This window comes from Lynx canadensis, chromosome C1 (genome assembly GCF_007474595.2).
Source record: "Lynx canadensis isolate LIC74 chromosome C1, mLynCan4.pri.v2, whole genome shotgun sequence".
Lineage (NCBI taxonomy): Eukaryota > Metazoa > Chordata > Mammalia > Carnivora > Felidae > Lynx > Lynx canadensis.
In genome coordinates, this window is record NC_044310.1 from 159,367,163 (window position 1) to 159,390,180 (window position 23,018).

At 35.4% G+C, this 23,018-nt stretch overlaps 1 protein-coding gene across 2 annotated transcripts in view; it reads right to left on the reverse strand.

The window, feature by feature from the left end:
- TLK1 (tousled like kinase 1) overlaps positions 1 to 23,018 on the reverse strand; it is a 147,657-nt gene that overhangs the window by 60,399 nt on the left and 64,240 nt on the right. For both annotated transcript variants that reach the window (XM_030323584.1, XM_030323582.1), the window contains exons 4-5: positions 5,891 to 5,966; positions 1,061 to 1,107 (exon numbers count right to left, since the gene is read on the reverse strand). In XM_030323584.1, coding sequence (XP_030179444.1) covers positions 1,061 to 1,107; positions 5,891 to 5,966 — 123 coding nt within the window. The remainder of the gene's footprint in view (positions 1 to 1,060; positions 1,108 to 5,890; positions 5,967 to 23,018) is intronic.

Consider the following 23,018-nt stretch of genomic DNA (forward strand, 5'->3'; position numbering starts at 1 on the left):
ACAGCTACCTTTCTCACTTCTCTACCAAGAATGGGAAGAGAAAACTGCTACTGGATTCCTCTCAGGGTATTAGGAGAAGAGCAGAGATGGGGACCTCCTAGTATGTCTTCCTGCAACCTAGGGACTTGGTCTGATTTATTTTTTACTCTACAGTGACTAGCAGAACTAGTGGCACATGAGGAATATTCAACAGACTCGAAATTTCTTTATTTGAATTGATCCAACCTTTGGCAAAGATTCTTATTAACACTGAGGGACTGACCTTAACTAAAGAGCACTAGGTTAGCAATACAAGACCGTGGTCAGCAATAGTTTTACCTTAGATTCTGTAAATCCAATTAAGAAACACAATGGATGGTTTAAAAAAAAAAAAAAGAAAAAAAAAAAGCTTTTAATGCAGCCCTTCCCCTAACTGGCAAATTCTGCTCTCACACTCAAGTAAATATAAGTATTTTTCAACTGAGTAGATCATGTTTGTTGTTTTAACAATCATATCAATGAACTGTAATGTAAAACTGGTAGCCAAAAGTATTTCTGTGTAGAAGAATAAGGTAATATTCTAAATTGGGTAAGAATCTAAATTTATCACATTTATTATTTTCAGGGGCTCTTAGATTCACATTTCTATTATTTAACTTCCATCTACAGGGCTCAAATGTTGCTATGGTGCCATAAAGGCTGCACTGACAGCAGAAACAATTCTAAACTAGAGGTTATTCAAGTTCTCTCTTTGCACTTCCATTTAGAATTTGACTTTAAATAGGCTACTTTACATGTCTGGTCCTCAGTTTCCTCATCTGTAATATAGAAACCCTAATATCTCCTGTGCCTATCTCCTGGGCTGTTATAAGCAAGTATGTGAGGAAGTACTTTGAAAATTACAACAATAATATACGAATATAAAAGTAAATTTTAATGTTCCTAGGAAGACAGGACATTACATAGTATTGACACTCTGCTCTAATCACGTAATCAAAAGTTGACCTTGTACTTCAAAGAAATTATTTCAGCCCATACCAAAATAATATTAAGAACTGGAGGTATTTATCAATAAACTTACTTCAAAATAGTCGCTAATTTTGTGGCCACGCCCCCCAATACTTTTTCCTAGAATATAAAAGTAAAAAACTGTTACAGATCTGGTCATGACTACTTATCATACTATATCAGAAAAAGAATGTGTCAAACTTGATTTTGCTAATACACATAAAAATCATCTGCTTAATAAAAAGAACATGATATTTTAGTTGGGTAGTGATAGACATTGAAAGAATTATATTAAGAATCCTCAGGGGCGCCTGGGTGGCGCAGTCGGTTAAGCGTCCGACTTCAGCCAGGTCACGATCTCTCGGTCCGTGAGTTCGAGCCCCGCGTCAGGCTCTGGGCTGATGGCTCAGAGCCTGGAGCCTGTTTCCGATTCTGTGTCTCCCTCTCTCTCTGCCCCTCCCCCGTTCATGCTCTGTCTCTCTCTGTCCCAAAAATAAATAAACGTTGAAGAATCCTCAGAGGGTAAGATGCCAACTTCAGAAATCCAAAAGTCAAATGACATTTCAAGAGAAACATGTCAATTTTTAAAGTCCCAATTACTGGAGAACCACATATATAAATGACATTAAAGGATTTTGTTTTTAAAACTACATTATTCATATTGCTTAATGACTGCTAATTTCATAAAAGCAAATCAATGAATTAAAAAAAAAAGTCGCAACTGTATAACTAACAAACCAATTCATACCTGTAAATAATATAAAAGCTTTGGTTAACACAAAACCATAACAAACTGACAATAACAAGCTTTAATATGAACGTTATTTTGTAAAAGTTTGGATTTTCTAAAAAGAGTATTCCCGGGGTGGGTGGGTGGCTCAGTCGGTTAAACATCCAGCTCTTGATTTCGGCTACGGTCACGATCTCACAGTTCACTGGTTCAAGCCCGCATCAGACTTCCCACTGGCAGTGTGGAGCCTGCTTGAGATTCTCTCTCTGCCTGCTCACACACCCTCTGTCTCTCTCAATAAACAAAATAAACTTGAAAAAAAAAAAAAAGTATCCCCAAATCAAATCAACAGGATGTTCTTTTTTTTTTTTTTTTTTTTTAAGTTTATTTATTTTCAGAGAGAGAGAGAGAGAGAAAGAGTGTGTTTGCACACAAGCAGGGAAGGGGCAGAAAGACAGGGAGAGAGAAAATCTCAAGCAGGCTCTGCATCGTCAGCGCAATGCCAGATGCGGAGCTCAATCTCACAACACATGAGATCATGACTAAGCCAAAACCAAGAGTCAGATGCTTAAATAACTGAGCCACCCCAGGCACTCCTGTGTGTTTTTCTTTAAGTTTATTTTGAGAGAGAGAGAAAGAGCGTGCACACATGCAGGGGCGTGGCGGAGAGAAAGAGAGGGGGGCTGAAACTCCAAAGCTGGTTCCATGCTGTCAGTGCAGAGCCTGATGTGGGGCTTGATCTCACCAACCATGAGATCAAGAACTGAAATCAAGAGTTGGACCCTTAATCAACTGAGCCAGCCAGGTGCCCCCAGAGGATGTTTTTTAATAAACTAGATTTTAAATATTGCTCTTATGACCATATTGATAAAGTGGTCCAAATCATTACATATCACAGTTCTTTGATTAAAAGTTTTGCTCTAAAAAGAATCAATTTTATAAATCCTGAATTAAGGGCAGGGGATAGGCTAAATGGGTGATGGGGATTAAGGAGGGCACTTGTGAAGAGTACTGGGCTGTTATATGTAAGTGACGAATCACTAAATTCGACACCTGAAATCAATTTTAATATATATGTTAACTAATTAGAATTTAAATAAAAACTTGAAATAAAAAAAATATTGAATTAAGAAGGTGCTAAGAAATACTGTGTTTAAAGATACTTTTTTGGATAAGAGGCACCCACCCTTCATTGGAACTATACAGAATACAGGATTTCTTCAATACAAATAAAACCTGATGACACCATGAAGTCAAAAGCTTCGGATAATATAAACACACACATTTATCAATTTAACACTGACTTATATTAATTTATTCATTTATTTTATTTATATAACAAATAATTTGAAGTGGTTACTATGTGCCAGGCACTACTGAGATGAACAAAGGTTACATTTTAAGGGGTGCCTGGGTGGCTCAGTCAGTTGAGCATTCAACTCATGATTTTGGCTCAGGTCATGATCCCAGGGTCGTGAGATCAAGCCCCGCATCAGGCTCCACACTAAGCATAGAATCTACTTAAGATTCTCTCTTTCCTTCTTCCCTCTCCCTGGCTTGATAGCTCTCTCTCTCTCTCTCTCTCTCTCTCTCTCTCACTCTCTCTCTTTTTCCCTCTCTCCCTCTCTCTCTTTTTTCCCTCTCTCCCTCATAAATCAATCAATCAATCAATCAATCAATCAGATTTTAAAGTTCAGCAACCTTAAATTCTTTTTTATTTTTTAATGTGTATTTATTTTTGAGAGAGAGAGATCGAGCATTGGAGAGGAGCAGAGAGAGAAGGGGACAAAGGATCCAAAGCGGGCTCTAAGCTGACAGCAGAGAGTCCATTGTGGGGCTCAAACTCAACAAACCGTGAGATCATGACCTGAGCTGAAGTCAAATGCTCAACTGACTGAGCCACCCACGTGACCTAACAACCTTAAATTCTTTTGTTTAACAAGAAAAACTAAGTACTCACAACTATAAACGCTACCTAGAAAGTTTGAACAATAGTTTTATACAGATTTATTTAGAGGTCGGAAAGGAATGTAAAAGGTTTTACAGGCATACCTTGTTTCATTGCACTTCACTGATACTGTGCTTGTGTGTGTGTGTGTGTGTGTGTGTGTGTGTGTGTGTGTGTGTGTGTGTTTAAACACAAATTGAACGGTCTGTGGCAACCTTGCACTGAGCAAGTCTATAGGCACTGTTGTTCCAATAGATAGCATTTGTTCACTTTATGTCTCTGTGTCACACTTTGGTAATTCTTGCAATATTTCAAGCTTTTTCATTATTATTATATTTGTTATGGTAAATAATCACTGTTATCAGTGATTACAACTCACTGAAAGCTCAGATGACAGCATTTTTTAGCAATGTTTTTAAATTAAGAAATGCATGATGCTTTTTAGACATAATGCTATTGCATGCTTAATAGACTATGGTATAGTATAAATATACTTTTATATACCCTGAGAATGCAAAAAATTCATTTAACTTGTTTACTGTGATATTTGCTTTATTGTGATGGTCTAGAACCAAACCTGAAGTATCTCTAAGGTATGCCTGTATAACCCAAGGAATTTTCCTTCTGCCTATAACAACTTTCCTGCAGATTCTGAAGGTGCTATCCTTTGATGAAGACAGAGACATTTTTGGTTATCTATCCAGAAGCTATTTCCCTAATCCTTTTTCCCTAACTGAACACAAATTTTGCTCTGTTAACATTCCCTCCCCTACATAGCACATGTAATTTCAGAAGACGCTGACTCCTGTCTGGCCTCCAACCTAATTCCCCCCCGCTACTGATCAGAAATCTAATTTTGTTCAGGTATCGTCCCCTCTCCACAAAGCCTTCATTTCTAAAAGGAATTTTACCCACTTTCAATTTCAGAGATGGACCTGATTTTTGTAAGGGCAATAGTATGTCTATGGACATAACTGGGTTTGGAATGGACTCATGATCCAATTCTGGCTGACCAGATTATAAGAGAAGTTTGCTCTGGACTTGAAGAAGCTAACGTTCAAAGAAAGGGGAAAAACATAGAAAGCCAACTCTCTCTAAAGCAAATACAAGTGTGAAAGCTGAAGCAAGTAAATCCAATCAAAATTGGCAACCATTCTAAAACCGTAAGGAAACCAGACAATTCTGTGGATAGCAGACCACAAAGAAATAAACATGGATTCTTAAAAACACAGGATCTGGGTTGGATCAACCACCCCAGAAGTCCCACCCTAATTTGGGACCTGCTTTTAAGTGAGTTTTTAAAACTAGAGTTGAAACTATCATAACTAATGTATCTTTACACTAAATCAAACTCCCAAGTCCACTAATCACAAGCTGGTGGAACTAGATACAAAGTACCACACGTCTACAGAAAGATGCTAGAGTGGTTTAACTCCTTCCTTCCACACAGACAGTTGCTTCAAGTACATTTCTTGATGCCAGTGCCACATGTAAATACTAGGATACCACATGTTCGTGGCCTTAAGTCTTTACAGCTAAAGTAAGTGGCTCTAAAACATGTAATATATGTATAAAGTCATTACATGTGATTGAAGAACCAATTTATTGTATTTAATTTTGAGTAGCCAAATTAAAGGACAATACTATTTTGTTGTCCATTACAAGAGTTGTGTAGTCTAATGAAAACCATCTTCTTAGCCTATATCACAAAGGGTAGGTATGCAACAAAGAATGAAGAACAAACAAGTTTGGAAAGAAAAAGTTGGTGCTTTAATAAAAGTCTTTATATAAAGTCTTTAATAACCAAAGCAAGCTTTGGGTACTTGCACTTTAAAGTGACATCTAATGTTCTTATTCGAAGACAAGAAGCCACTTCAATACCATAATTCAGATAAAGAAAGAAAAATGAAAGGGATAAGATAAGGTTTGGACATGATACTTGCCTTTTTAATTCTCAAATAAAAAAAATAAGGGAAATGTCAAAAAGCCTAAAAATAGTAATAACCATACACTAACTATCTGTGCTACAAAAAAGTTTCCAATTTCATATTATTATTTCTTATAGAAGTACATTTCTAAACTATTAGTAATGCGTAAGTTACATAATAGCTATAGAAATTACAAAAACACAGTATTATTTGTACAGTTAAACTACTGATTAAAAAATCAGAATAATTAATTGTAAATGATCATTTGGCTCTGAAAGGAGATTTTGTTTCACTTACCCTGACTACTTTCATTCTGGTTTTCTGATTTTCTCTTTCTTCCTCTAGATGATTCCGATTGTTTCTTCTCTGGTGTCTACAGAAAGCAAGTTAACAGAATTTAAAAATATACTTTTTACATACAAAATTATTAGTCGCTATACAAATTATTTTCATTTTCAAAATAAAAACGGTTTTGTTCAATAGTGTTCATGTGATATAAATGAATAGTTACTTTTACACAATTTATTAAAAGATAAAATTTTCTACTGTGTAAGCTTTTAAAATTCAAAGTACAGAAGACTTACACACATTACGTGAAATTCACATTTACAGAATCTGATTTGAGGTGGGTGAAAATCTGAGAGTAATTAGCCTTTTTAAAGGCTGTTCTTTAACATCTTTAAAGAAAAATGAAAGTTCTTCACATTCTTAACTGGATTGGGTAAAAAACAACAAAAATAAAGAATAAAAACTTACGTTTTTCCTATTAGCTTTCTATTATTCACACATATTTAGTCTATAAAAGTAAACTCGGATGAAAAAGAGCAAACTTAAACTCTGATATATATACAATCCCTACTAAAAAGGACCATTCACCTAAATGTTTAACAATTATTATGTAACAACAATTAGAGCAAATTTGTAGATTGTGCCCTAAATTAGGGGACAGCAAACTACAACCCACTGGCCAAATCTGGCCAGCCACCTGTTTTTGTAAGGCCCAACCTAAGCCTAACTTTTACTTTTTTAAATAACCAAAAATTTAATAATTAAAATACTATGATATGAAAATTTTAAGAAATTCAAATTTGAGTGTCCATAAATAAAGTTTTATTGGAACACAGCCACACTCATTCATTTATGTACTATCTATGGTTGCTTTCAGACTACAACAGCAGAGTTAGTTCCTACAGAGACACTATGGTCTACAGAGCCTAAAATATCTGGCCCTTTACAGAAAAAGTCTGCAGACACCCCACCCTGGATGATGGCTTATTCCCAAATTAGTATTTTCATCAGGCTAAAACGACAAGTAATTTTCATGGAGTGTTGACAGACTGTTGTTGTGCTTAAAGATTAAAACTAAGAGCAAAAGCACAAGTCAATGGCACAAGGCCCTCAAATTCTAGAAGCTTGGCAAGTACGTCTGGTGCCAGAACAAAGAATGTTTGAATGAATGAAACATCGAGGCAACTTAAAATAAATCTCTAAAGGCAATGTAGTCCCCAAACAAGGAAGGAACATATTCCATATTTTGTTGTATGAATAGTCTATGATTAAACAGTATGAATGACAACACATAACCTAACTCGTGTTGAGCATCTATGATTCCTCTTCAGTATTATCACGGAGATTTTAAGTTTTCTTACCCTCATTTTTATCAACAAGATAACAGATTCTGAGAGGATGAAGTGAATGTTTAGAATCTGAATTCTTTAAAACAGGAGTGACACCATCTTCCCACCTCACCTTCCCATTCTCCCATTCCTGCATACAGTTATCACTTGATAAATACATGAATATTAAATAACTTATTCAAGGTAACCAGGATGGAAATCAAATTCAACTCTGTACTTTCAAGGCCGGAATGGTCTTTTTTTCTCTATGTGACATGTTACCTGCCCTATATCCAGAACTGAATGAATCAACTATACAAAAAAACTTCAAAATTTTATCAAGTTTGTAAATAAAATTCATTATGTCTATCAATAAACTGCCTATATGTTTTCACAACACAAACCAGATATCTTAAAGAAATCCACTCTAACTTGCAATCTATTCAGAAGGCAGACTGATGTACCAACAATTTAGGGTAAGTAGTTCAGAGTTTAGTTATCAAACTCAGACAAACAATAACCAATCTTCTATTTTCTTCAAAATAACACTAAATTAAAAATTCTAGGTTAACATTTTTATAAACAACCCTAAAATCTATCTTAAACAAAAAAAGAACTGATTCGCAAATATTTATTCATATCCTTCCCAACTTAATCTATGTAAAAAATATAATTTAAAATCAAGAATATATGGTTTTTCACAAGTTTAACGTTACACTATTTTTTTTAATGTTTATTAATTTTTGAGACACACACACACACACACACACACACAAACACACACACACACGGCATGAGTGGGGGGAAACACAGAATCCAAAGCAGGCTCCAGGCTCTGAGTTGTCAACACAGAGCCCAATGTGGGGCTCAAACTCATGAACTGTGAGATCATGACCCAACGCGAAGTCGGATGCTCAACCAACTGAGCCACCCAGGCACCCCAATGTTATACTAATTTTTAAGCATGACAGTATCCCATCTGAATTCCATTTTAAGTCTTGACTAGCTAACTTTTGATAAACAACAAAGAATCCACACAGAATAATACAATTCTAAAAGTTATACTGGAAACACCGTCTATCTAAATGGTTCCACATTATTTTCTAAAATACATTGCAGGTAACACTGGACCAGTTAGATGAGAGGCCACATTTTAAAAGCAGAAGACCGTGGGGTGGTTCAACTGGGGTAAACAAAGTTAGATTTATTTACCACAAAGCTTCTAGGAACCATTAAAATGCTAACATTCACTAGTTATCTCCAAAAAGGGACTGGGATGGAAAGTTACAGTGTATATAGAAATTCTCAAACTTATTTGGAATATCATTTATTAAACGCTTCACTGGATATATACTTGAAGATATTGAAGGTCTTTTTTTTTTTTTTTAAAGACCTACAGATTACTTAGTAAAAACTTCTTTTCTCTGAGGTAACATTTCCCTACCTAAATTTTAAGTTTGATGGAATGGAAAAGTGGGACAGTCCTTTGAGGGAAATGTCATTTTGTTAAAAACTGTTAACAATGAATGATGGGACACCTGGGTGGCTCAGTCCATGGAGTATCTGAGTCTTGATGCCATGGTTTGTGAGATGGAGCCCTGATTTGAATTCGGCCCTATGCTGACAGCTCAGAGCCTGGAGCCTGCTTATGATTCTGTGTCTCCCTCTCTCTCTGCCCTCTCCCATTGATGGTCTGTCTCTCTCTCAAAAATAAAAAATAAACATAAAAATTTACATAAATAAACTTAAAAAAAAAACCCAAATGAATAATTATTACAGTTAAAACACACACACACAAAAGGAACGGGTTTACCTTGTTTACACCAGAAAAAAATTTGAGGAAGAAGGGGGGAAAAAGGATGACTAAAGAACTAAGGAAGTAAAATTAATTTTAAGACTAACATGACTAATGTGGGGTAAGAAGTTGGAAATAGGTAATAAAAAATTGAAAAGTTAAGCAAAATAAAAAATGAGAAAGGAAAACCTAGATATAACTAAATTTGCCTATATAGTAAATGTTTCCATTACAAACACACCATTTTGTCCCTTCCTATGAACCTTTATCTTTTTTCACCGATGCTGTAGTATGACCACCTCATTCCTCACTCTCACCCCAGATTATTTTAGGTTTGTTCTGTCAGCCCAAATGAACTGTAATTTTCTAAAGAGCAAGTACCATGGCTCTCTGAAGAAAAAGACTGGGACTAAGAATCAAACTCTGGATCCATTATTTACCATAACTCTTAGCATGTTACTTATTAACCTGACTCAGATTTTCTCATCAAATTTTTTTTACATAATCTCTATGCCCAATGTGAGGCTTAAACTCAGGATGCTGGGATCAAGAGTCACATGCTCTACTGACTGAGGCAGCCAGGCACCCTATTCCCATCAATTTTAAATGTGATAATACAGGTATAGGATTGTGGGGATTAAATGAGAAACATACCAGAAACACACTTGATACAGCATCTGGAACAGATACATACTCTATAAATGTCAGTAAGTACCCAATAAATTTTCTTATCTGAGTAGCTATCCTATTATTACAAATATCCGTGTACTTTCATATTTCTAAAGTTCAATCATGTGCCACCTGTTAAATGATTAGCAGATTCTGCCCTTATAGCTTACAGGTAACTTGTAGGGCTTGCTTGCAAAATAAGTGGTTTCCTCTCTAAGGTCCCACTCAACTCTGTTCTCAATTACAAGCCACAGAGCTGGCAGTTAGGCCCTAAGTGTTGTATCACTAACCTTCAGGACAATGTGCATTAGTTATGTGGTTTTAAATTTAAATAATCTCAATAACACTTAAACAAAACAAAAATTCTCAGTGAAGGCTACTGCTGCCAATTCTCCTGAGTCACTCATTTCTATATGGATTTATCTGGGAATTTAGAAACGTGGGAATTTAGGATATGTGGAAACTTGGCAAATATTTAATGGGTCTAAAATGGCTCATCAGTGAAGAAAAATTCAGAATGCTATCTGCAATTTTTCAGACAGTACTCCAGAGATACCTTAAGAGAAAGGAGGTTGTGCCTCAAAAGTTTAGTTATGGGGCGCCTGGGTGGCGCAGTCGGTTAAGCGTCCGACTTCAGCCAGGTCACGATCTCGCGGTCCGTGAGTTCGAGCCCCGCGTCGGGCTCTGGGCTGATGGCTCAGAGCCTGGAGCCTGTTTCCGACTCTGTGTCTCCCTCTCTCTCTGCCCCTCCCCCGTTCATGCTCTGTCTCTCTCTGTCCCAAAAATAAATAAAAAACGTTGAAAAAAAAAATTAAAAAAAAAAAAAAAAGTTTAGTTAAAGAGGAGAGAGAAGGGAAGAAAGAAGCAGGTGGCTGAGCTAAGGCTCTAGCTTATCAGAGACACATCCTACCCCACCTCCACTTCTGTGCTTGCAAACACTGCATTTCTTATTTTAACACTCGAAATTCTATATTTGACTTACTTTGAAGAAAGAGTTCTATGGCTTAAAAAAGATTTGAAAAACCATCAATCTTGACCAGTGATTTCCAAGAAAATCCAAGGGACATCAACCACGCCAGCTTTGTATTTGCACGAGGCATAAAATTTGCTCATATCAAGCATTTTATATAAAATAATTCCAAGCTTGCTATTGCTCTCGTGGATGCTGTTATTTCATTCTTTTCTTCTGTTTTTTTCTCAACTGTTGCATTACACTTGACCACAATAACAAAGGCAAAATAAATATAGAAGGCAAAATAATGTCATTTTGCTTTAAAGCAAAGATGGAAAGATTACAGCAATTATAAAAAGTCAAAGAATTATCACATACAACAGAACAGTGGTTAGGAGAAAATGATGAAAGGAGAGACTGGTACTATTTAAAAAATCAGTTTAGCTTCATAAGTGCTAATTTGTAATCATACCAAAACCTGAATGATTACTCTGGCATTTAAATGTTCTAAGATATTAGTGAGAATTTAACACAGTACTTCCTAGCAGTTGAAAGTATGTTCAAAAAACAAAGACAAATCTAAAGGATTTAAGAGGTGACATAATTGAACTAATGCTTCCATTTTACTTGGAATTTAAGCCAGTGATTATTAAAAAAAGGTTTTCATATCTACTACGGGATCTTGTTTTATCTGGCTCCTTGACGTATTTTTAAGATAAAAATACATGTGTGTTTCTTCAATGCAATTAAGACAAAATATAAGAAAACTAGAATCTTAACACTGTCACAGAAGGAGGCAGATAAATCAGTATGGATTGTGTCATGAAAACAGATAACCACCTCTATCAGCCTCCAACTAGAGATATTTAAAATTATTGGCACAAATGCATTACAGGAAATTTTAACATTATGTGAAAAGATACCATTCTAACATCAACAAAAGAAGAGTGGATATTAAAATTTATTCTTCGCCTCCACCTTAAGCAGAACTCATCAGCCCTGACTAGACAACAACAAAAAATCAGGTATCATCATCTCTAATAAAATTACTACAGTTAACCGACACAGATATATTTAATATTTTCCTGTTAAATGAGAAAATACTTTAAATCAGAAAGAAAAGTTACTCTATTATTAAATAATATCTATAACAGAATATTCAATCCTTAGACTTGTCAGAATGAATGTTTTCCAATCAATTCATTTAGCTTAAGATAGGTTTCAAAAATACAACTCACTGGCTATTCAAATGATTCACAGAGTTACTTAGGTATCAAATTTAAGGTCACTGTACTTTGAACAAATGGCATGACAAATCTTTTTGCCTGAAGCTGGTAATACCAATGTTCAATTTTATTCCACATTTCTAGGCAAAATTTGTTAAACTAGATGTAAGACAGAAAAATGCTGGAGAAGTCTGTTACTTTAATGGCATATATCAAAACAGCACTGAACTAGAAAGGAAAATCTGGAGCTTTATAAAAATAGTCAATGTAAAATAGATGTTCTATTCAGGAATATCAAATGTACAAGATACTGTTCCTTCCAACTTTTTGCTATAAAGATTTGGTTAGAATAATGCACTATAAGAAAACTAAAATTCTATTGTAAAAATTTCCTTGCTGCTTTGCATCAAATTTACATTTAGATAAAACTACCATGAAATATGTACATCCTAACACAAGGATGATTTTGAGCTGGCAGGACCTGAAATTCACAGTCTGACTCTGCCCAAGAGTCAAAACTTTAATATTATTATCTGGAAATATTTGCTTGAATCTTTGACACCTAAAAGAAGATCGACGTTATACTACTGATTTCAATATTTAGTATAAAAAGTTTATATATACATCATTTTGGGGATCCTATCATGAAATAAAAGCACTTCCTTGCTGTCTGAAGTTATTCCAATCAACATGTCAGCAATTTTGAGTGTAGCCTATTTTCTGCTGTACTGCCTTTATTATTTAATAATATGTACTATCAAAGATGGTAGAGAGCCAAGAAGATAAACTTGGGTAACTGCCCAACTAAAATGTGTGCTTTTTTTTTTTTTAATGTTTACTTATTTTTGAGAGAGAGAGAGAGAGAGAAAGACAGACAGAGACAGAGTGCAAGCGGGGGAGGGGCAGAGACAGAGGGAGACACTGAATCTGAAGTAGCCTCCAGGCTCTGAGCTGTCAGCACAGAGCACGATGTGAGGCTTAACTCAGAAACCATGACATCATGATCTGAGCTGAAGTCAGGCGTTTAATCGATTGAGTCACCCAGGCGCCCCAAAATGTGTGCTCTCTATAGGTAACTTAATCTGTGCCAGCTCATAACATTTTTAAAAGCCTGAAGATTTTTACTCTGCTCACAAATATACAGTACCTACAACCGCATTAGCACCTAAAAGAACTATAATACTAAAGCAATATTACTGTCAATTTTTTAAAAACTACCTTAGCTCGCCATTCTCACAGTCTGACTTTTTAAGCTCCTATCATCTGGACCCATTTTAATTTGCATTCACATATGTTTAAAGGAGCATACCAAGTCTTCAATATTGATGAAATGCAATTTTATCTCCCATTTTCTTACAATTTACATAGCATAACTATTTCTTGGCATTTTCCCTTCTCTGGCTTTCCTTTTAAAGGCTTTATTTGTTGAATAATATAGACTAAAAATTAAAATAAAGTTGGACTTTCTCCCCTATTCATATGATCTTGTAAGTTTTCAAATCATACAATCAGAATAAAACAGCCATATAGAGCAAACGCCGTGGGAGGAAAAAGCAAATTTTCAAGATAAGTTATTCTGGAAATGTTGGCATTTTGAGAGTGCTTACAATAGTAAAATTTAGAGCAGTGATTTCACAACTTTTCTCCCGGTGTGACACTCATGATGGAGTAACATACTCCTGTGTAAGAGCCCTACAGACATTTCCTTGAACGTGAATCCCCAGATCCTTAAACAATTTCTTTGGGATAGACACTTTTACGTGTAAGTTTTGTGACACAGAATATGCACACTAATAATTTTAAACATATTGCCAAAGTGCATTTTCAGAGGCAATGCCAATCTACACTTTCAATAACACTGTGAGAATGCCCACCAATCGTTAAATATCTGTCTACCTGATATGTTAAAAAAAAAAAAAAAAAAAAAAAGGTGGTATTCCATTGTTGTTCTCTATAGCAATACTACATTTATAACCCAAAAAAGTGAGTTTGTTGTAGAAAGAAATCATTCTATCATTCAACCATTAGCCCTGATTTTCAATGTTACTATATATCATAACCACTTAATGCTTTTATGTAAGCTCATGCTCAAGTCCCCATTCCAAATTTAACCATCTCTGGAGAGAGACCAAAGGAATCCTCACTTTTAAAGAGCTCTGAAAGTGATGCTGATGTATCCAGGATTAGCAGTAATCTATGTATATAATAATAAGACCTGCATATTCCATACTGGAAATTGTCTAAAATTAAGAAATTATTCTTAATATATTCTTCTATTAAAAATTAAAGACCAAAATTGTGACATATAGCTATAGCAGAAAACTCATTAGGATATAAGTCCAATGGGTTGTCATGGTTACTCACTTATTTTAGAAAATGAGAATTAATCATAATACTGTGTGCTGCTGACATAAAAATACATCTAATATTTTTAAAACTCTACTATAGTATAACACACTGAAACCGAATTTCTCAGTAATGTCAGCTTGTGCTGACTGCCCTTAAAATCCAGACTAAAAGCAGTATTTATCAGATAAAAACATTTGTGAAATGCTTTTAGTCCAGGCATACCTTGGAATGGCAAATCTGATGTTATTATAAATCATTTTAAATCTAAATATTGCCAAAAAAGAATACCTTTTTTTTTCTTCAAAAGACTAGCTAGGATCATTTATCTAACTAATGAGTTATACATTATCTTAGTTATACAGAGAGAGGGTACACACAGTAGTTGAGAGTATCACTTTGAAATAAAACAGATACTTAGGTACTAGAATTTTGACCGTTAACTTACTATCTGTGGGCAAATTAATTAACCTCTCTGGACTTCTGTTTTCTTACTTAGGAGATGCGAAACTTACAGAGTTGTAATCTAGCTCCACAGGTAACATGCTAAAACTATTCTCTCTCCTTCATTAATAGGGTGGTACTCAACGAGAGGATTTCTGGCAATACCTGGAGATATTTTTGGTTGCCACAAGGGAGGGCAGTTGTGGAGGAGGAGAGAGGGGCTACGGAGATCTAGTATGTTAGGCAGAGATGCTGATGAACAACCTGCATTGCACAAGACAACCCTACCCCTATCCCAGGAATTCTCCACCCCCAAATGTCAATAAAGTTAAGAGATGAATATGTAAGAACCACCTGTAGTTGTTGACGCAAAAGCTACCTGTATAGTACGGTACAACTAGAGTGGTGTTAAATTTATTCATTCAAAAAATATTCACTGAGCATATGCTATGGTCAAGCACTAGGCCAGGTTCCACTTTAAAGTATGTCTTCAGTCTTAGAATGACTTGGCATTTTTCTCTTCCAATCTTATTTGCATCAATCAGCTTAGAACTTTCTTGTCCAAAGAACCACCAATCACTGATGCTAAATGCACTTGTACAAAGGGAAACATTTAACAGCTAGCTGTTTATTTGCTTCCAAAATAAAAGGGTTACAGAATCATTATTTTGAGATTTCATGATTTATAAGAAACTGAAAGATTATCTAGACAGAGTATATAAGAATTTCCAAGCAGGGAGCCTGAATACTTTTCCTCTGAAAAAGCTTCTCAGATGATTTCGACACATACAGTCCTCTAACTTTATGGAAAAAGAGGCACAGTGACAGTATCAAACCCACATTTGATTTCAACTTTTCCTTCCAGGAGACTAAGGACATATATATTCAACTGGATAGATCCACTTCCTTTGCTGTGAACCCTGTCATATAACATATTTTAGGGCCAAACACTAATTTTTAGCTGAATATAGCTCCTATAAAAGCATGTCCTTTAATGGATAGTAGTATAATTAAATATAGTTTTCTTTTTAAATAAAAGGAAATTTTACAAAGAAATTCCAGGAATTTCACAGGAACTTTAAATCTTGTAATTTAGAAGTATGATTATTAGTCTTATAAGGGAAAGAAAAAAAACAAACTTACTCTTCTACTGAGAAAATGTCTTTATTAGTGTTATAAAATACACCAGTTTGCATGCACACAGAGTACTCTCCCCTTCAAGATGACATTGTTATTATACATATTACATACTGTATATAGCAACACTGTTATATACAGTGGTTTTGGTTTGGCCCTCCTAACATAGTAAGAAGTAATGACAAAATATTACTAGCACAAAGACAAGAAAAGACAGAGGAACCCAATCAAGTAGAACACCACAAAAATTATTTATCAGACTAAAACATTTTAGAAAATAATGTAGGCAGCAGGATACAAAGAATATTTCTTAAATTTGATGAAGGTACTAAACTAGGTGTCTAACAATCTTGAGGAGCTAACAGATTTAAACAGAATAAAGTGAAAAACAAGGTAATTCACCAAAGGGAGGAATAGGCATGAAAATATAACTTTCAGTGATACTTAACTACACACAACTAAATTCATTTTTCAAGTTTTCTTCTTTCTTACTAGGTGTTCAGACTAAGACATTAAAAAATTCTCTGGGTTATAAAAAATATATATAGACAAGTAAAACTTTAATGATTTTTTTTTTTTAACTCAACCTAAAACCCAAAATTTAAGGCCAGTATTTGCAGCAACATAGATGGAAATGGAAGGTATTATGCTAAGTGAAATAAGTCAGAGAAAGACAGATACCATGTTTTCACTCATAGGTGGATTTTGAGAAACTTAACAGAAGACCATGGGGGAGGGAAAGGGGAAAAAAAAGTTACAGAGAGGGAGGGAGGCAAACCATAAGAGACTCTTGGATACTGAGAACAAACTGAGGGTTGATGGGGGGTAGGGGAGAGGGGAAAGTGGGTGATGGGCACTGAGGAGGGCACTTGTTGGGATGAGCACTGGGTGTTGTATGGACACTAATTTGTCAGTAAATTATATTAAAATAATAAAACAAAATTTAAGGCCAGTCTTATCTATATTTTCAAAGAGAATCATAATTTCCAATCAACCTAGGATACCTAAGCATTCACTGCAGAAACATTTAAGCCAAACACTATTAAGAGGGCAAAAAAGAAATATGAAAAGTAGAGATGGGTATGAATAAAAAAAAGTAAAAACAGGAAATACTCTTACCACTCTCCTAATCTAGCCAGTTAACTAATATAAGAAGATAACCCATTTAAATAATTCATACATATGTATAAGTTACACATGGAATTTTTAAATACCGTCTTCAACAAAGGAGATTTTACATTAAAAATAACCTATGAAAGAACTCAATACACAATATCCCTAGCTCTAGAAATGGAAATAATACCCTGCTAAAGCCAGGTTCAAGTTAGCTTTAGGTCTAATTCCCTAGTGTCAACTTCTATTTCCTCCAAAATATGAAAATAAGAAACCACGCATAATGTGGTCCTTTGAAAATTCTTTTTAAAAAAGAACAAAACAAGCCATTAATGTTTTAAAGTATCTTTAATGCTATCACTTCAACTTGAATGAGAAAAAAAAAATCTCATGTAAGTTTCAAGACTTCTACAAACTTAATTCAAATGACAAAGCTAATCAGAACTTTCATAAAATGACCTTCATTAATCAACATTAGAGGTAAATTAAGACAATCAAGGCACCATATCATATTTATCTTTCTTTTTTTTTTTTTTTTTAATTTTTTTTTCAACGTTTATTTATTTTTGGGACAGAGAGAGACAGAGCATGAACAGGGGAGGGGCAGAGAGAGAGGGAGACACAGAATCGGAAACAGGCTCCAGGCTCTGAGCCATCAGCCCAGAGCCTGACGCGGGGCTCGAACTCCCGGACCGCAAGATCGTGACCTGGCTGAAGTCGGACGCTTAACCGACTGCGCCACCCAGGCGCCCCTCATATTTATCTTTCATTACAATCATTACAATTCTAAAAATGCATGTAAGTTTAAATGTCTAGATGCAACAGCTGTCCTGGCTTCCGTATATCTATAACTTAAAATCCTTAATACTAAATAACTCAGAAATCAAATTCAGTTGGATCAAAAATAAACAGTAATTCAATGCCAGCGGACAGAGGGTTATAGGATTAACCTTCCTCAAGAGGGGGGGGGGAGAGAAACATTCGGTTCTAGAAAAGAGAAATAATTTATTTTAAAATGATTAACTTTGATTCAGGTTATACAGAAGTACTATAAAAGATGAATATTAAAGATTAAATTGAGGCAAAAATAAAGCAATTTGACATGTGTGTTTGCTTTACCAACATTATTATGTAACATGTTGAATGTAAGCACACAGGTATAAACAGACTTACAGCGTGCTTCTCCAATATTATTAAAGACGACATAATTCAATTATATTTATATTCAGTCACAAATATTTCAACCTTAGTAAGAAATAAAGTAAGACAGAGAAATATAAAATATATTCTAGGACATCCAAGAGGAGAGGGAGGGAGAAGAATTATGTTATTAGTATTCATTATAAATTCCAAATGAACTATACAATACATAATTTATCTTAGGATCTGGGGTAAGGCTGGGTGGGGACAGCAACTGCAAAGAATTTATAGAAAGTAGCAAAGGTCTTTGTGCTTAGTTAGAGAAGGGTCCTTCAAGAAGAACTGCAAACAGGTAAATAAAGGCAGATTTTAAAACTTAGAAAACACTGATAACCAAAGAATATGGGCTCCATTCTCTTATCTCATAAAATAATCTGGACTCTCATCCAGGAGACAACGCACGTATATACTGTTTCTAACTCCTTGAGGCATTCTAAAACATTTAAAATAAGATGAACGGCCATCTCCCTCCATTCCCTACAAACTCCTTTTCTGGTCCGTCCCATAACATTTTTATCATTCTCACACCCACAACCCATTCATGATTCTCTCCTTCAGCTGATAACCTCTATTTCACTGTGAAGTATGAGAAAGGTCTTTTGGTTGGAAGTTTGCCCATCAGGGGAAAGGATGTACCCAGTCAATTCTATCTACAATGAACCCAATCAACCCAGGGTCTGGATCTTGGCATTTCATACCACCTCAAAAAAAAAGTTTAAGTTTGATTCTATTTTCTCTCTTTACAGCACTTTTCTTGTCCCACTGTCACAGCTCTGCTATGAGCCCTTCCCTAGCACATAATATGTCAAGCCTGTTAAGACTCTAGATACCGTCTCCCTTCCTTTATCATCAAGATTCTGCCAAGAGTAGTCAATATTTGCTGTCACTATTTCCTCACTATCCAATGTCTCCTCCTTAACAGACTATAATCTGGCATCTTGTTACCATTAGTCTACTAAAACTAAGCCTAAGTGACAATTCTTAGTCACTTTTTACAGTCATTATCCTAACTGACTTCTGTGACATTTAATTCTCCTTATTATTCTTCTCCACTTTCTCCTCTTTTTCTTCCCACTGTCTGTCTACTTCCTTACCAGACTACTATTCTTTCTCTAGCATACCTATCTCACCTGCTAACATTTCCTAGCATTACAAACACTATCAAGATGAGTTCAGCTACAGAAGCAGTTTTTAAACTTTTGGGTCTCAGGACTCCTCCACAAACTATTGAAAGTGTTGAGGACCCCAAGAGCTTTTATTTATGTGGGCTATAATTATCAATATTTACTATTCTAGAAGTTAAAACTAAAAAAGTTTTGAGACACCAGAATATACAAGCCATCAGAGTGATGATGTCATCATGTGTCATTACACACTAGAAATTTTCACACTGTAAATTCATGAGAAAATGAAAGTTAAAAAGCCAAACATGTCTTAGCATTATTGTAAAAAAGGCAAATAATGTCTTAGCATTACTATACAAATTGTTCTGACCTTCAGAACCCTCTGAAAGAGTCTCAGAGACACCCCCTTCCCCATCCCCACCCAGGAATCCTTTAACACTCAAGGATTTAACACCCACACCAAAAATTCCTCTAAGTCTTCATCTCTAACCTGACCTCTTTTCCTGAGCTCCAGATAGCTCCTACCACCTAACTGAAGTACCATCTTCATTTGGTCAGTTCACAGATATTCAAACTCACTGTTGTCCAGAATTTAATTCATTACCTTCTAGGCCAAATCTATGTATCTTCCTTCTGTGTTATCTATCTTCATCAAAGGCACTAACATTCACCTAGAGCCAGATAACTTTAAACAACCCTAGGTTCTTCCCTTTCCTTCTTTACCCTCATTCAGTCATCAAACCCTACTGATTCTACTTTTATAATCTAGTAGAATGTGAGAGCTTGTTAGAAATGCAAACCCCCACTCCAGACCTAAAGGCATAAGGAACCGTTGGTAATTCACGTGCACACTAAAATTTGAGAAGCATAAGCCTGGATGGTGATAATATCAATAACCAAAGTTAGAAAATCTGAAGGAGAAGGCAGAACCCAAAAGGTAAACTTGAGAACACTTTAATTAGCACGCTGCCCACTTTTTTCCCTCCTACTATTAAACTGTGGAGGTGAGCAGTTTCGTAAAGGTGGCAGTATTCCTTAACTAAATGATCTTCCCAACTTAGGTTTCTCCTCTCTCCCAACTCTATTCTCTGTACTGCCACCTGGGGGAGCCTTCCTCATATCTACTTTGCGTTTTGTTTCTCCTGCTTAAATGGCTCGCCATTATCTAGACCAAAGTCCAAATTCCTTAGTACAAAGAACAAGGGCTTTCAAACCCTGATTCCTACCAATCTTTCACCATCGTTGCATATCCTACCTACACCAGAAGTCTGCAAACCAGGTGAATCACGCAGGCAGATTATGTTTTTTAAGCTTCTTGGGTGATCTAAAGTGCAGTTGGGGTTGAGAACCACTACACCACGTCTTGAACAAAACTATTTGCCATGCTTCCAGGCAAAAGCAAAAAGCGTATCATAGTCTCTCTGCCTGCCTTCTCATACTTTGCCCTTGTGTTCTGGGATGAATTCATAGCCTTTCTAACAACTCAATCACCATCTCTTCTTTAAAGGAAAACTTCTCTTTTCTCCCCTCTTCTCCCCTGCAGGCAGATGGAATTGGAGGGTTCTTGCTCTTTGCTCCCATACCACCTTGTACTTCTATCATAGCATAATCTAACACTGTTTATGAAGTAGTCTGTTCTACTAGACAATGATCTCATGTGAACACAGGGATTGTATCGTATCCATCTTTTATATTCTCTGTGCTTGGACACAGAGGCTAGAAGATAACAGATATGTAATAAATGCTTACTGAAAACACAGCAAATTTTTGGAGCCTATCAAACAGACCTAGAATGATGTAAAAAAAAAAAAATGAAGCAAAAACAAGACCAATCTACTTCCTATCTACTAGGCAATTTCATTAACAAAGGGAAAAATCTCTGTTCTAAATTCTACATTTAGTAACAAAAAGCAAATCTATGTATGAAGTAATTCACATCTGAGCTGAAATGAAAAATTTCAGTTGAAGTAGATTCAAATCAGCCTAACAGTGAATATCAGATGCTTTCAGTTTTAACAGTACAAGGATGGAAAACAGAAGGGTTCTGGGTGTCTGAAAAGAGTACTGGGTAGGAGGAAAGAGCCCAATTGAAGAAACAAAAGCTCAGGATATATATTAATATGCATAAATAAAATGTGGAAATAAGTAACAGGAAGAATTGAGGATGCGGTAGGGTAGAGGTGGGTGGCAGAGAACTGCTATTTTTTTTTTCAAATAAACTTCTAGTACTGATTGTTCATAAAAACAAAAACTATTATTTAAGAAAACGTAATGGATCAAGGGATGGATTACCAAAAAAATAAAATGACACCAGAAGACAATGAAATACTACATAAACTTTACTACGAGGTGTATCAGGAAAAAAAAAGCAGTACTCCACCCTACAATTGTTTACTCCCAACAACTTCATTTAAAGACCTACAAATACCTGTATTTTGAAGCGTGTAAAATTTCATCCCAAGGAAATGCATTAATTAAAGTATCTTAATATAGAAATAAAACCTGGAAACCATTTTCCAGATAAGTGGCTTCCTAAATGATAAGACAAAAAAAATTCCTTCTTCAAATCTTAAGGAAAAAGTGTAAGCTGTAGACCTGTCCAATACTGTGCCACTTGACTTAATGATTAATTTTTAAAAATTCCAGATACAGAACACAGAACAGCAAAAGCTCCAAAATTTTAAGACTTTCTATTCCTTCCTGAAATGTCAAATTTCTATACAAATTAAGCTAAGTATATGCAATGGTTAGCCAAATTGTACTTCACTATAAATTACACTATGGTCTTAAAAGAAAAAATTTTAACTACAAATACAGCCAAAAGCGACTCTTAGAATTCTTTAAAGGGAAGTGGTACTTTCTTATAGACTCATTCTTTTAAAGAATTGAAATACTCTATCTATGGCTTATATTGGGAGCATGGGTACCTATAAAGGACATGGAAACATATAACTACTTTAGGTGATCTAATTACTAAGTTTTGCCATTAAAAAAATCTCTCAAAAATATCAGATTTGGTGAAGAGAAAAGGGAAATATCTAAAACTATTTTATTACCCTTCATAACGTAACAGCCTATGAAAGAAAAGACATGTGAAATTACTAAATAGACCAAAATCTGGAAATATCAAGAAATGTTCCAAAGTCCAGGAGATATAAAGTGAAAACATTCTTGATGTAGCTTCTGAAAAGCTGCACTCTGACTAAATCTAAACCTACACTTTGTAAGGACTTAATGTAAATGTGCTAATTTGAGAACTAAACTGCGATAATCTGGTGCTACAGGGGCTACTAACGCTTACCTCAAGGGAACCTACTGCAGATAAAGTCCCGTCACTTGCACAGTCCTTTCAGCTGCCTGCCAGTTGTCTCTGTGGAAGGGAAAGCCTGATGAGTGAAAACCCTATGCCACACTCCTCTGGAGTGTCAGGGTGCCTGCATAGAACTGCACAAAACTGTCTACCTAGAGAGTCCTAGATGTTTTCAATAACACAGGACTTTAAAAGATGCCACCTTTGACATTCTCTTTCCATGAACACCAAAACCAAATGGCTAAGAGTTACTAAATGCTAATGACCTACTGATATTATCAAAGAGATATATCTACACTAGCCCAAGTAGGAAAAAGACTAAAATGGATCAAAGAGAAATAAGTTAACATTGAAAGGAAAACACAAACACACAAACACACATACACACATACACACACACACGCATGCGTTCAAAAGTAACACAATGCTATAATCTGAACAGAGGTTGTATCCACAAAAAGTGATGTTGTTGCATCAGCAAGTGAATGCTAAA